The 15,992-nt window shown below is 43.7% G+C and overlaps 1 protein-coding gene across 1 annotated transcript in view; it reads left to right on the top strand.

The window, feature by feature from the left end:
* PARD3B (par-3 family cell polarity regulator beta) overlaps positions 1–15,992 on the top strand; it is a 538,536-nt gene that overhangs the window by 275,239 nt on the left and 247,305 nt on the right. Inside the window, exons 17-18 of the mRNA XM_060281957.2 lie at positions 12,220–12,426; positions 15,040–15,292. Of these exons, the coding sequence (XP_060137940.2) occupies positions 12,220–12,426; positions 15,040–15,292 (460 nt within the window). The remainder of the gene's footprint in view (positions 1–12,219; positions 12,427–15,039; positions 15,293–15,992) is intronic.

Genomic DNA, 15,992 nt, shown 5'->3' with positions numbered 1-15,992 from the left:
AACGCTCTTCAAGCTTTCACGATTTCATAAGTTACGAGAAATATCTAAAAAGCATTTTTTTTCCAATGACTTGTGGTGGAATCTAACGTGTGTGCTTATTTAGCAGAAAGCTGAAGAATGCGAACACATTTTACCCTGGCTTTAGTTTGAATGTAGTTATTTTCTTGCACTTTTAACACAGTTGCAGTTTGAATGTCATTAGCAATTGTTTGGTGACAGACAATTGCAATTGTTGAAATATTTCAAGTGCTATAAAAAGAATCTACCAATAATTGGTGGGAGAACATGGAGGCCATCAGTACATTTCTTCTCTGGGTTCTTAGCTGAGTAGAGAGGAGTTTTACTGGCCTTTCACGGTCACAAGTAATCGCTATTCATGAATGAAATTAGAAACTGAAATGTAGCCATTATATGTAGGCAGGTGGTAGGAACAATTTAAATATTAATAAATCTCAGATCTGTAATGAGAGGTTTTAATCAAAGAAGTTCTCCCCATTTTGTGAATTTTGATTCTTGTGATTTATTTATTTATCGCAACCATAAGATTACCCAGACACCTTTTAGTTCTCTTTCCAATTTAGGAGCCTTTGCTTACGGCAAAAGACTAACTAAAAGATAATCGTTATCGCTAATTTCTGAGTATAAGAGGTTTAGCATATTTCTTTGCTTTTATCAAGCCCCTCATAATTCTCTCCATGTTTTCTAAATGAGCCAGTGTTGAAAAGGCCACAACATTAGGAGTGCTCCTGATAGCTATTCAGCTGAAGAGCTCAAATTAAACAGTATGATGAATATTGAAATTCCCTCCGTTGAAGATAACTTTTAGTATCTCTGTAGAGATCGTGCCTGAAAATGTAGATGAGTAATTGACGGGGTGGAACAGAAGAGGAGGAGGCACAGTCTTGAAAAGATTTTACAAAACATTGTGTTCATTTCTAATATATAGCTAATATTGCTTCAAAGTGTGAGTATTCTACTGGTTTCTCCCTATGACTAGGGAGAGCATAACAACTTGGGTAAAGGAATTGAGGGGATACTCATCAAATTTGCAGATGACATCAAACTGGCAGGAGTAGAAGACAGAATTGGGATTCAAGATGACCTTTAACAGATTGGAGAACTGGGCCAGAAATCACAAAATGGATTTCAAGTTTAGTTTAGTTCCCTTCAGCTTCATGCTGTTTTGAGAAAGCGTGTTCTCCATCATGGAGAGCACGTGTTGCGGTGGGGGCAACCAAGACCTCCCTCTGTTTCTGGGCGGGTTAGTATAGTTGGCCACGAATCTGATTGGGTACCCCTCAGTCGCTGGGGAGAATTTGGTGCAGCAATTTTATGAGTGACTGTTGAGGGGCTGTTTATTCCCTGCATGCAGCGTTGAGCTTCCTCTTTTCGCTGCACGCATCAGGTCACCCGCCCACCTTCCCTATATCTAGGGCTGTTCGCATTGACCTTGCTATGCCTGTCATTGGGTCATCTGCTTTGGGGCAGGGGCCTGGTAGGAATTTTGTCTATTTGGCTGATTGGCTGGTGCCATTTGGTTTTCGCCTTGCTGTTGTTGTTGTTTAGTCGTGTCCGACTCTTTGTGACCCCATGGACCAGAGCACGCCAGGCACTCCTGTTTTGCACTGCCTCCCGCAGTTTGGTCAAACTCATGTTTGTAGCTTCGAGAACACTGTCCAACCATCTCGTCCTCTGTCGTCCCCTTCTCCTAGTGCCCTCCGTCTTTCCCATCATCAGGCTCTTTTCCAGGGAGTCTTCTCTTCTCATGTGGTGGCCTCATTTGGAGCCTCAGCTTCAGGATCTGTCCTTCCAGTGAGCACTCAGGGCTGATTTCCTTAGGAATTGATAGGTTTTTGCCTACTGCGTAGCAAATTGTCACAACTTGTAAGGTTGCGGTTAGGCATTGGTTAATTTGGTTGGTGGAGGGGGTATGGTTGACTGTGCCGGCCCCTCCAGCGCTGCTGCTGCAAGGGTATTCCATTAAAGGAATCCAGGGGCTCGCCATGCTCTTGTCCGAACCCCTGTCTAGGGGCTAGGGCCACGCAAGAGCCCCTGGGAGCATTTGGGGAGAGGTGAGAGCATGGCGCCCAGCTCTATGCTGTCCCCAAAAATGTTTTCCCTTACTGACTTTCGCAGGCTTGCAGGTGTCAGTTCTGTTCCTACCTCTAGGCGGGAACAGATAGTCGCGAACCAATGCCGAAGCAACCACTCACATTCTGTAATCAGTAAAGTTGTGGCCAAAATTTATGCCAGAACCCTTAAACAAAAATTCTGTGTGATTTGTATCTTTATTTGAGGGTGGCTGTGGGGTCCTCTACACGCAAGAAAAAAAAGAAAATAGACTACCTCTGACTACAAGCTGCTTTATATATATGTCTAGTTTGGCAAACACACTACTTTTTTAAAAAAAAATGAAACCATTTTCTCTTCTAAAATGGCTGTAATCTCATTATATCCCTTTAACATTTAGATAGTTGAATAACCTGTCTTACACAAATTTTGTTCCTCTGAACTGACTCCCAGAAGCACCTTTTCCTAGCTAGAGTACACAAATAAATTACCCTATAAGATAAATTAAAATGTCAGCATTTGAAGCACTTGCTAATTTTCTGGCTCTGTTTAGTTTCTCAGTCATTAACCCCACCACTTTGGCTGCCTACTGGCCTTATGTTTCAGGTAGTGTTATCTGCCCTTCTGATATTCTGGTCCGCCTCCTGCAGGCTGGGCAGTTTGGGAGACAGAGCTCTGCCAGATTTCTGCTGAAATCCAAGGCTGTGGCTATGAGAGCAGCAAGATCCTCTTGGGATGATAATGCTGTGAAGCCCTCCATCACAGGCTCAGGTAGTACAGATGTGTAAATAAACATGGAAGTGGGTTGGGAGAGCAGTTAGCAGCCAGCAGCAATTCAGCTGATTGCAGCTTCTGGGAGCTTGTAAACAGGAGCTCGTGGCAAGAACTTGTAAACAGAGGCATTTCCGAGGGCATTTTGAGAGGGAGGCCTGGAGTTCTGCTTCTCGGTGTACGTAGGACCAAGTGACATTGAAGGCAAGGGACCTGTGACATCTATGCTATGTTCGTCTCCCAGGAGAGGAGAGGAGTAGCATCATATGTAAAGGCTGTGTACACTTGCGAAGAGATCAATCACCTGGAACATGGAAGGCAGATGGATAGTTTATGGGTAAAAATGGTAGGAGAGGGAAACAGCCGTGACCTTGCCAACAGCCATGAGTGTCTGTGGTAGACTTCCAAGCCAAACTTAGGAAAGGTACTAGAACAGATAATTCAACAGTTGGTCTGCGAGCACTTAGAAAGGATGCTGTGGTTACTAAGGCCCAGCATGAGTTTTTCAAAAACAAATCATGCCAGGTGAATCTCATTTCTTTTTTGGATAGAGTTACAAGTTTGGTGGATCAGAGGAATGCTGTGGACATTGTTGTTGTTGTTGTTGTTTAGTCGTTTAGTTGTGTCCGACTCTTCATGACCCCATGGACCATAGCACGCCAGGCACTCCTGTCTTGCACTGCCTCCCGCAGTTTGGTCAAACACATGTTCGTAGCTTCGAGAACACTGTCCAACCATCTCGTCCTCTGTTGTCCCCTTCTCCTTGTGCCCTCCATCTTTCCCAACATCAGGGTCTTTTCCAAGGATTCTTCTCTTCTCATGAGGTGGCCAAAGTATTGGAGCTGTGGACATAGTGTACCCAAGTCCCCCATCATATTATTGCAGAGAACTTGGTAAAATGTAGATGAGATAGCTGGATTTGAAGCTGGTTAGCTGACTGAACCCAAAGAGTACTCCTTAATAGTTCCTTGTCATTCTGGGGAAAAAGTGACAAGTGAGATGTTGCAGGGCAAAGGAATTGAGGGCTCATCAAATTTGCAGATGACACCAAACTGAGAGGGGTAGCTAAAGCTGCAGAAGACAGAATCGGAATTCAAGGATGACCATAACAGATTGGAGAACTGGTCCCAAACTAACAAAATGGATTTCAATAGGGACAAATGTAAGGTTCTACACTTCGGCAGGAAGAACCAGCCTCACAAATATTACAGGAGGAATACCTAGATTGCCAGTAGCATATATGTGAAAGGGATCTTGCAGTTACAGTAGACCACTAGCTTAACATTAGCAACAGTGTTTACGCTAAATAAGTTTACGCTATTCTAGGCTGCATCGTGCTATGGTCCATGGGGTCACAAAGAGTCGGACACGACTAAACGACTAAACAACAACAATTCTAGGCTGCATCAACAGAAGGATAGTGTTCTGATAAAGGAAAGTAATAGTATTACTCTATTCTTCCTTGGTCAGACTCTACCTGGAGTGCTGTGTCCAGTTCTGGGCACCACAATTTAAGAAGGATGTTGACAAGCTGGAACATGTGCAGAGGAGGAAGTGAGGAAAGAGAATAATCTGCTACTAGATTTCTACTAACTAGATTGAGGAATATTCAACCTTCCCACACAAATCTAAAATAAGTAATGATGCTAGGTTCCCATAAATGTCTCTCTCTCTCTCTCTCTCTCTATCTCTCTCTCTCTCTCTCTCTCTCTCTCTCTCTCTCTCTCTCTCTCTCTCTCTCTCTCTCTCTTCATTTCATTGTATGTAATTATGCAAGTGTACAAATGGCATCCAAGTCACATTTTGGTCCGCCATCTTGATTCAAGCTGGATGGCACCTGGTATCCAAATGTTGATAAAGTCCACCACACACACACACACACACACACACACATCACAAGCTCTCATACTGAGTTTGGTGATGACAACTTCAGAAGCCGCTGAACTTATGCCAAAAAATGGGCAAAGCCACAAGTAAGTTATATTTTGCTCCACCAGCTTAATTAAAAATGGCTCCTGATGTCTAAATGGCAACATATTCTGCCACCTCTGCCTCAGGAACCCTCATGTCAAGTTTGGCAACAATATCTCAAGAGGCATTCAGAGGTATAGAAAATAGACAGACAAACCATTTCCCAAAATATATAGCAGCTACGTATGTACACAATAATATAGTATGGTTGTTTCATATTATCTTTTCCTTTGAATTTTTCCTTTTGATTTGCTTACACAAGTAATAGCCGGTCAACACATTTAAGTGATGTTCAGGGCCTCAGTATTTTAATTTCTATTCCAAAATAGCTTCACATTTGAAGGTTTAATTTAGGAAATTTCCAGTGTTGCAAAGAACAACAAAAAGTCAGTTTAAATGATTATATAGCCTGAGGAAAAGGGCAACTAAGTGTTCAACTATTACTCTACCAAAGAGAATCCTCAGTGAGATTTAAAAATAAAATAAAATAAATGAGGATAGTTATTTTTAAATGGCAGAACTGAAGGAAGTGACAGGGGGAATATCAGTTTCATTTCAAGTGCTTAGAACGTATAGTTAATCTTTGCCACTTCACTCCGTATTTTGACAGGATCCCTATAAAATGCTGTTAGGCCATAAACTGAACTTAAGACTTCAACTTGTTCTCTAATTTTAGGTGCATTAACAGGAGCTTAAATGATCTAATGAAGTGCTTGACTGAGTTTACTTGTACTGTAACTGTGATGCTTTCCTCTCCTCTCCTCTCCTTTGAAAAAGTACGAAGGAAGAGTACGAAGGGAGGGTGGTTTGAAACGTTAAAAACAGAAAGAAGATCCTAATTGCTAAAATGAATTCCTCTCTTTTAGGCAAAAACGAACACTTCTAAACTAATGAAAATATGCTGCAAACGCGTGTTTTCTGACATCAAACCAAAATTACTCTAAGCTTCAAATAACAATAGTAATAACAAGCACGTTCATGGGGTTATTTTCAGCTAAGTGCTACTCAGAGTAGACCCAGAGAAATTGATGCATCTTGGTTAATCATGTCTATTGACTTCCATGGGCCTACTCTTATGAGGACAAGCATTTAACACAGGCATCCCCAAACTGCGGCCCTCCAGATGTTTTGGCCTACAACTCCCATGATCCCTAGCTAACGGGACCAGTGGTCAGGGATGATGGGAATTGTAGTCCAAAACATCTGGAGGGCTGAAGTTTGGGGATGCCTGATTTAACACCATCCCTAGGTGTTTTTCAAGTTCACAAATCTTTGCCAGTGCTCGTGAGAATGAGGCGTATTCAGTTCGTGGGTTTTGTATCTCTAGATTCAACATATAGGATGTGGTGGCTGGACAGCATGTGGCGTGTTTTGTGGCTGTGTCAACCGAGTGGCCCTCCTGCATTTCTGCGGCAATTACATTGAGTTGTTCCATCCTATTTGTAACCTGTCTGAGCTAGCTGTGAAACCCAAGGATGTGTCAGGCAGAATTGATAATAGAACCAGGGATCCCTGATCACAGCCATCTGCCCATACTGTATTAGTGCATCAAGAATGATAAATTCAATAAATAAATAATTATCCTTGAGTTATATTTTCAAAGGCAAAAATTGCATTTGTTTTATAGGAATATAAAATGTCTCCCAAGTGTCACTGTGAACACATGGCATCCATCTATATGCCACATTTTAATGCCACATGTCTTTGTTCTGCCTTCATGAGTTGAAACTTGACTTGATAGATGGAAGATATTTCACATTTGCTCTCCATTAGTCTTAATTTAACCCATTCCGTAGTGCCAAAGCGTTTGCAAAGCGTTTACACCACCAACCAGATTGATCAGGGAAAGATCCATTCACATGAAAGGACAAACTGAGCAGAACCATGCCCCTTGCTTCATGTACTGTGATGGCTGCATTATTTGTTTATTTCCCCAAATTTATATCCCACTGTTCTTCAGCCTTGGAACTCAAGGCAGCATACATGAGAGTCCCAGCTGACCACCACCCAGGCTCAGACAAGCCTCAGGCCTGCTTAGCTTCACCAAGGTGGGAGCTACATGTGCCTTCAGATGAGACCATGTTGTTGTTGTTTAGTCGTTTAGTCGTGTCCGACTCTTTGTGACTCCATGGCATACCTGCCAAGTCTCCCGTTTTCCCCAGGAAATCCCTGTTTTTCCAGCTGTTCCTGCAGTGCAACTTCTGGCACGGTGGCCATTTTGGAACTGGGCACAGCAGCATCAAAAGTCACTTCTGAGCATGCTCTGCCCAGTTCCAAAATGGCGGCAGCGCTACTTCCGGTCTGCTATTTCCGGCCCGGTCCCTTATTTCTCTGACAGCAACTTGGCAGGTATGCCCCATGGACCAGAGCACGCCAGGCACTCCTGTCTTCCACTGCCTCCCGCAGTTTGGTCAGACTCATGTTGGTAGCTTCAAGAACACTGTCAAACCATCTCATCCTCTGTCGTCCCCTTCTCCTTGTGCCCTCCATCTTTCCCAACATCAGGGTCTTTTCCAGGGAGTCTTCTCTTCTCATGAGGTGGCCAAAGTATTGGAGCCTCAGCTTCAGGATCTGTCCTTCCAGTGAGCACTCAGGGCTGATTTCCTTAAAAATAGATAGATTTGATCTTCTTGCAGTCCATGGGACTCGTCTCCTCCAGCACCATAATTCAAAAGCACCCATTCTTCGGCGATCAGCCTTCTTTATGGTCCACCTCTCAATTCCATCACTACTGAGAGATGAGACCATGCATCACCCCAAAGCCCAAAACTGATACTCTACATGGAGTTGGGAACAGCATAGGGCTTTTAAAGCATTTATCAGCATCTTTAAGCTGGTAGTAAAAACATGGTCTCGGCTGGGTCCTCCTAGATATACACAAGGAAACAGCATGTCTTTGCTTAAATACCCGACTCTGAACACATCTCAGGTTGCTTCCAATGAGATAGCTTGGGGTGGATCCAAGAAGGTTTCTGGAACATTGAGGTGGGGCAGGCCATCTTAATTCCCATTCTTGCTACCTGCCCTTGTGGACTCCGAGGCATGGTTTTTCAAAGCAGAGCAGATCAGGTGATAATCTGGGGAGGATTGCTTCAGGCTGCAAGTGGGAGCTCACGTCACTGAATGCCCCTCCGTACAAAGAATAAGGTGAAATAAAAAATTCCACGTAGAAAAGTAACTTGTCTAGCTTAGCAGTGATGTGGTCCTGGCAGGACCCTGGTGAAGAAGTTGAGAGCTCCTTATCAGCACAATGGACAAGAGGACCCCTGAACACAGCAGGGCTGGCTTTCCACAGTTTGAAGTACATGAAACAATACACACTGGGGTCTACAGACAAGATCACTAAGCCTAAAATTATAAAACTGAAGTGCTACAGCTTAGTCTTCTCCCTGATGCCAATGTTCTATATCAGAGTTTCCCAAACGGCTCTCCAGCTGTTTCTGGACTATAATTCCCATCATCCCTAGCTAGCAGGGCCTGTAAGGAGAATGATTCCTTTCTCCTTCCTCTGTTTCTCATGAGGTCTCGTTATCTTAAGCACACATGGCCACAGACGCTGTGTACACAAGTAGTGTTTTCAGTGGTATTTCATTCGTCTTATCAATCACGCTAGTTTACTTTTGTCCAAATAAGAATGTTACATTCTGGAAAAAGACATTGCACATGCTCAGAGACACTCTCCTTATTTATCCTTATATATCTCAAAAAATCTCTCTCAAAGATGAGCATGAATACTGAAAGCAGATATTGAGGCTCAGTCCCAGCTCAGATTAAGCTCTGCAAGAGAATCTTATATTTTGAGCTGTGCAGTGATTTTCCTGTCGAAAGCTAGCAATCAAAGCTGTTTTCTCGCTGAAAAGCAGCCTGGCTTTTTCCTCTGCTGATCAGAAAAGCTTTTACTTTATCTGTTTCTTCTTCAGTGATTATGTCCCTCTTTTCTGCTGTTCCTTCCAAGCCTCAAATGTGCCCTGCTCTACTTCTCACTGATGCTTATGCCTTGAATAATTTCAAGCACCTTTATGTTGCAAGCAAGGCAGTGCTCAAAATCCATTTCAGCAGTTGCTAATTTGGCAATAATGGTAGTCTCCACAATGGCAATTAATGAACAAAGGAAGCTTGCACTTTGTGACCTAGCAACCAGGTTCCCCTTTAAACTGGTTCCTCTCCTCTCTCTCTCTCTCTCTCTCTCTCTCTCTCTCTCTCTCTCTCTCTCTCTCTCTCTCTCCTCTCTCCCTCTCTCCCTCTCTCCCTCTCTCCCTCTCTCCCCTACACCATTGTACACTAGATGTCATATTCCTCAGGGAACAGCAATGCTAAATTGCTTTGTGTGTTGCTGATCTTTCATCATTTGGTGGCAATGCTTACGCACCCCTCCCTTTCCTGGTTCAGTTAATCACTTTTATTTTAGATAATCTACACACACCCACACCCACACCCACACCCACACACACACACACCGGTATTGCTTGATACAGGTTCAATTCACACAAGCAGCCATTTGAAGCTAAACTTGTACCTGTTGTGCTTCCTTCCATTTTATCAATCACCATTTGTATCATTATCATTTGTTTCATATACAGTATAACACTATAGCACAAATTATTTGTATGTTTTAAATGACAGAGTGGGGTAGAGGACTTTCCCCCCAGCCACTTCTTCTTCTTCTTCTTCTTCTTCTTCTTCTTCTTCTCCTCCTCCTCCTCTAGCAGGATGTGTGTGTGTTTGTGTGTGTGTGTAGCTGAAACGTGGTTTAGCACTAATTAAAAGGTTAATTTAAAAATGCAAATATTGTGCTAAAATAGTGACCACTGCAAGTGGTTATAGTAAGTGTGTACTAAGCTGTGTTTTGTTCACCTGCCCCATACTCTCTCTGCCCAGGTCAAATCCCTCCCTTGAGGAAGGGTGAAAAAGTAGTTCTAAAGCAGGCATCCCCAAACTTCGGCTCTCCAGATGTTTTGGACTACAATTCCCATCATCCCCGACCACTGGTCCTGTTAGCTAGGGATCATGGGAGTTGTAGGCCAAAACATCTGGAGGGCCGCAGTTTGGGGATGTCTGTTCTAAAGGCATCTACACCTATGCAAGTTTTGCTACTCTTCATTCTTCCTCTTCAGAAAATAGTAGGGATTTCTGTGGTCTGAGAGTATGACAGTAATTACGAAGTTGTCTGGATGAGCAATCAAAGCAGTCCCTTTTGTGTGAAAGTGTTCTCGGCAAATCACCACTCATGAACAACCACTACAGAAGCAAGAAATTCCTACAAAACGGGTTCTGGCTGTAGTTCCACTATGGGCTATGCAGCTCTTGTGCAAAAGGAAGGAACTGGCAGGGAAGAAAGAATACCTACTGCTTCCTCTTTATTAATTTATTTTTTTAAAAATGCTGTCTCATAAAGTGCAATGAAATGCGTATTAATCAGTATCTTGCTAGAAATATTTATGTTTAATTCATGGAGACCATGCTGATAATTTGATAGCATAGCACCATGTTTGGCAGGCATAGCTTAGAGCTGAGTTATTAAAAAACTTTGCAAGGATTCACAGGTTTGCTAATTTTCATCCATACGCTAAAAAGAAAACATTACTTTTGAGATATAATTATACATTCCCAGAATTCTTTTTTTGTTAGCAGCCAGTACAGAGGTACACACAAAGGGACATTTGTTTCAAGTCTTGATCTGAAGGTTAGAGGGTGGTTTTCGTTCCTATTGTAGCATTGGCAGTGCCGTAGCATGGGTTGTCAGTGCCTGGGGCCGCACAAAGGGTGGGAAACGGACTGAGTACACATGTGCATTCAACTGCCTAACAGCGTCCACGTCACCCTGGTTTGCATGGAGAAGCTGTTATCATCGGATCCTGGTGACGGAAGCGTGCAACTGTACTGAGGCAACATTGGGTGTTGAAATTTGGAACCTGTCAGGGGTTGTTGTGGCTACTCTAGAGTAACGATTCTCCACATACCTGTCTTTTAACAGTCTTTATTGGTGCACTCTATTTACAGTGTAACGGGGTGTTGGAAACATGTCTTCTCATTCCGATGCAGAATCCGGCACTGCCCCCCTACGCGACTTCCTCCAACATAAGAGTCGCGGGACAGTGAATCTCCTCCCCTTTCTTCTCCTCTGTAATTTCGCAACCGGGGGAAAAGGTCTACCCCCCCGTGCTTCCCCTTTCCCCCCTTTCCCCTCCTCTCTCTTCCCGCTTGTGGAGCAGGGTCTCTCCCATGCTGTTAGAGACCTGGCACTCTCTCTCTCCGTTTCCTGACTAGCCTCTCCAGAGCTCGCGCTTTCCTCGCTGCTTGGGGAGGAGCTACTTCTGATGAGAGGGGGAGGTACTCTATACTCTCTTCCCCTTACAGAACCCATAACAATTTTGCACCCGGGGAAACTGCCCCTGTGCCTCACACCCCACACCACTGAGCGCTGGGCTGGGTAGAAAGGTTAAACGCCTAAGGATGAAAATTGATGCAATGAGGATGAAAATTGCCTCTGTGTGCTTCTTTTGGGGCATCACCACCACCACAAATTTGGGCCAGGGCTGGCAGGGCTTTGTGGGCTGGCAGCTCCCCACTCCTGCTTTCGCTGTAAGCAGGCAGAGATGCTTTAGCTGGCTTAAGGAACTTGGCCCGCCTCGGCGAAGAGTCATTGGACTTAAAACATGATGGGGCTCAATAATAAACTGCTTTTAAGCACCTTTTTGAAAATTTCCCCATCACTTTGCTCATGTGCTGTTACCTTCCCTTAGTTAATATTGTGTAGACCTGCTCCGTAGCTTCTCTTACATATCTAGGTCTTTTTATCTGGCAACTTGTGCTTTGATTCGATCCAGTCTATTTAATCTTCTCTCTCTCCCACTCTTCCGGGGGAGTCTAGTCTAGTCTTGAGAGACACTGCAGTTCCCCTCGGTGGCTCAAACAAGCCAACACTGAGGCTTCTGGATATGAGAATGCCAACTTGCTTTATGACTGACCTGCCTCTGTGCCAAAAATGGAGGGTGTAAATTACCTAATGGAAAGGAATTAATGTGAACTTTTTCTTAAAGGGAAAGGCTGAGCAGTAAAAGGGGATTGCATACAAATCTCAGTGTAATGGGCTGATGAAGTTAGGATTTCTGGGATTATAACAGGAGAGTGACTTCCTTTGCAAAATCCGTATTCATTCATCTTAGCAAAATAGCTCCTTTTATCCCCTACTCCTTTGGATTGATTCTCTGGAGGGTTCAGAATACTAGTACTGTGTTTGAGTTACATACGTTTTTTGGGTTTGTTTTTTTTACAAACCTAATGTATTCGATTTAAAAGCCCTGATTAGTTTAGAGTACAAGAAGTGACTTCCAGTTGTGTAGCTGGAAAATCTAAGGTTTAAAAAGTGTACCGAGTAGTCAAATATTTCTCGCTCTCTTTCTTCAGTGTCTTCTGGAAAGGACATTGGTCCCACCCTGGGTTTAAAGAAGTCAAGCTCTCTAGAGAGTCTTCAGACTGCTGTTGCTGAAGTGAAAAAGAACGAGCTTCCTTTCTATAGGCCCAGACCTCACATGGTCCGTGGCAGAGGGTGCAATGAGAGTTTCCGAGCTGCTATTGACAAATCTTATGATGGACCTGAAGATATGGCAGAAGGTATTCTTTACTTCTATTTTCTGCTTCGGAAAGTTTCCATTTTCTCCCGGTTTGAGCTGAAATGCTTAAGAGCTTTGAATGAAAGCCTGAATTCAGTATACATTCTTGTGGGTCCTGACTAAGCTGACAAAATCATGGAAAAGATCATTTAGGTCAGTAGTTTCCAACCTGTGGGCCCCGGACTCCTGGGGAGCTAAAGAATCATCCCAAGAGGTCTGCAACAAGTAACGCTCCTCCAGCCAGCCCTCAATTTCCACTGCTGCTCATCCGGCAACAGGAATTCATCTCACTATGGCAGTGGTTCCCAACAGGTGGTCCGGGGACCCCCAGGGGTCCGCGAGCTATGCCAGAGGGGTCCGCAAGATGCTAAAAAATATATTAAATATATTTCGTATGATAACAGATTTTTTGTTTTGGCCGCTTCCTGCATGAGCAGAGTCTAGCGCAAAACTAGAATTAGATAGAGGCAGTAGTTCTGCTGTATGCCGTTAGGTGGCGCTTTACAAACACTACTGTTTTGCAATGAGGCAGTGCACGCATTCTACTAACTCTCACCTCCCCAAGATGCTTTGCGCGCGTCGGCTTCATTTGTGCGCTACTGCGCAGGTACCCTGTCTTCTCCATTCCCCTCCCTCCTCCCTGTCGCGCACTGCCTCTTTGCAAAACAGTAGTGTTTGTAAACAAAGTGTTGTTTTTCGCGGAAGCTACAGTTTGCGTAGTTAAAAATGGACCGTTGGTTAAAAAGTGGTTCATCTCATAAGAACTGAAAATTAAAACTAACTGTATACTGATGGAGTACTCTGTTGTAACTGTAAAAAACGTATAAATATAAAATATAAAAAGACTCTTAATTTGGCTCTCACTTTTTAATTTTAGGATTAGGAATTAATGGGGGTCCTTGTCACAATAGCGGCTCGATGAGGGGTCCTCGAGAAAATTTTGTTGGGAACCCCTGCACTATGGCATAGGCTAAAGCAGAGGCAGAACATGGACCAGAATGCGGGAGGCTGAGAGGGAGGAGCTTGCTGCTGACTTGCAGCCAATCAGCAGCCACCAAGAGCTATTCAAATGCTGTGACTTGACCAATGATGGTGGATGGTGCCTTGCCATTCCTGCCTCTGTGTGGAATTGGGGAGGGGGGCAATTCCTCAGCAGTGGCCATCATATCATGCTATTGCTGTGGGAAGACAAGTTGCCTGGTGAAGATGCAGGCCAGGACACACCCTTCCGGCACCTTTCCCGGGAAGAAGGTCTGCAGGGGGGGTCACCACCTTCTCTTTCTCCATCTTTCCTTCCCTTCTCCATTTTTTGGAGACTTTGCCTGGTTTAGTTCAGTTGGTTTCACAGGCTGTGGAGCCTGTGAAATTGAGTTGCCCTTTCCACTGTAGGGAAAGTAGATTCCACCTGTGAGAGTAGCGAAGTGCAAGGGTTAGGACAGGTTTGCAGGTGACTAACAACACATGGGGGGGGTCCTACAAATGTTACTCTGGAGGTTCCTGGAGGCTGTAATCCTAAGCATCCTTTGAGGGTTTAGGGTGGGCAACCTGTGCCCCACCTGTCCTAGGGGAATCAACCTCCACAGGGTTCCATTGCTTTGGTCCACCCTGGACAATATGGTGAAGAACCCTCATAAATAAATAGCAGATCTGGGGCCATGGTTGTAATTTAGGGAGTGCCTGTTGCCTCAGCTGGCCCATGCAGTTCAATATGTCCCAGGCAGCTCAGACAACCTGAATGGATGGCTTTCCACAGCGTTTAGGTATGTGTCCCCTCCCAATTACCCTTGGACACACCACCCATGTTCCCATTTACTTTAGATTTCTTATGTATATTTCTTTGTTTGCCTTTGTTCCCTTTCTTCACCTGTGGGGAACGGGACAGACATAAGTAAGGGGTGGAGGTGATTTCTGCCTTAGACCACATAGCTGTGAGACGCAGCCCGCCAGATGAAAAGCCGTGCGTTGCAATACCCAACCAGGAGTTTTGGAAAGCTGCCAAATATACATACACAAAATGTGGACTCACAAATGTTGAGGTTCACTTACGCTCTCCGTCACTGAAATAATCCATGACTGTGGGTGTTCCAAAAGGGAGTATACCGGTACAGTCGTACCTTGGAAGTCGAACGGAATCCATTCTGGAAGTCCGTTCGACTTCCAAAGCGTTCAAAAACCGCAGCGTGGCTTCCGATTGGCTGCAGGAAGCTCCTACAGCCAATCAGAAGCTGCAGAAGCCCCGTCAGATGTTTGGCTTCCAAAAGAATGTTCGACTTTGATCATTTGGGAGCCAAAACATTTGAGAACTAGGCTGTTTGAAAAACAAGATACAACTGTATTTTTAAAACTTAGAAGGGCCAATAAGCCTACACTAACAGTGTATTTCCCTATCTACCTGTTATCAAATGGAATAACTAGGAAATAAGAACCCATAATTAGTCTTTTCTTAATTTGCAAGAAAGTCTGGCTGAAATTAACTGGCTATGTTTGATAGCCCTTTTAATTCAGTGTACATATATTATAGGACACTGCATATGGACAGCAACCCTGCAATTTCCATGTGTTCTTCATAAACACCTCTTGTTTGTACTTATTGATTATCTTTCTCCTCTTGCAGATGGTCCGTCTGATAAGAGCTCTCTCTCAGATCAGGAAGCTCATAACTTTGAGTCAGCCCTTCACATGAAGGTTGAGTTAGGGGATGTGGAAGCCAAGGCAAAGAAACACAAGAAGGCAAAAGAGAAAATGAAAGATAAGAATAAAAAAGCAAATCTGAAGCTCAAATCTAAAACGAAAGAAAAGGACAAGAAGGAAGAAAATGAAGACCCAGAAAGGAAAACAAAGAAGAAAGGTCTGGGTGCCATGTTGAGGTAAAATACATTTTTCTCCCTCCATCAATTACTATTATGCCAGATGGATATTTATTTCTTTATTACCGCCGACTCAAGGAGTTAGGAAAATATTCAGATGCTTGGTCCTTCACACTCAGTGTTCTCTGCACTAACCTTTTTAGGTTTCTAATAGAAGTATTGCCTGAGGTTTATCTAGATGCCAGGGATTAAAGCTGGAATCATTTTGCACACAGAGATGGTGCTCCTTCAGGGAAGGAAAGCTTTCCCCCCAGACAGATTGTAACTGATAGTCTTTCTTCTACAAACCCAGCACTGTCTCCACAGAACCACAATGAACCACATTTGCTATTGACGAAAGGCCACTTTGATTGCTAGTTTCCTTTATTGAGCAATTAAACTCAATACCAAGAATGCGCATTTGCAACACAGGCCTCTTAATTCTTTCGTTAAAGTTTGTTACCTACCTTTCTTTTCTTTTCTTTAGAGGAAAAAAAAGCCAGGTGACAACAAACAAAGCGATTTAACTACATAGGATAAACCACATAGAGCCAAAGATGGTTTGGCAAAAGAAATAAAATAAAAAATGTCTAAATGTCTGTAAGACTGGAGCTTTTGTGCGCTTCTCTTGAGATGGTGTTCTGTGGATCTGTTGCCATCGTGGAAAATAATGTGTCCTATATCAGTAGAAAGAGAAGGGGATCATAGCTAAGCACTTCTA

Source organism: Zootoca vivipara, chromosome 1 (assembly GCF_965207765.1).
Source record: "Zootoca vivipara chromosome 1, rZooViv2.hap1.1, whole genome shotgun sequence".
Lineage (NCBI taxonomy): Eukaryota > Metazoa > Chordata > Lepidosauria > Squamata > Lacertidae > Zootoca > Zootoca vivipara.
This window is presented reverse-complemented; position numbering and strand designations above follow the sequence as displayed.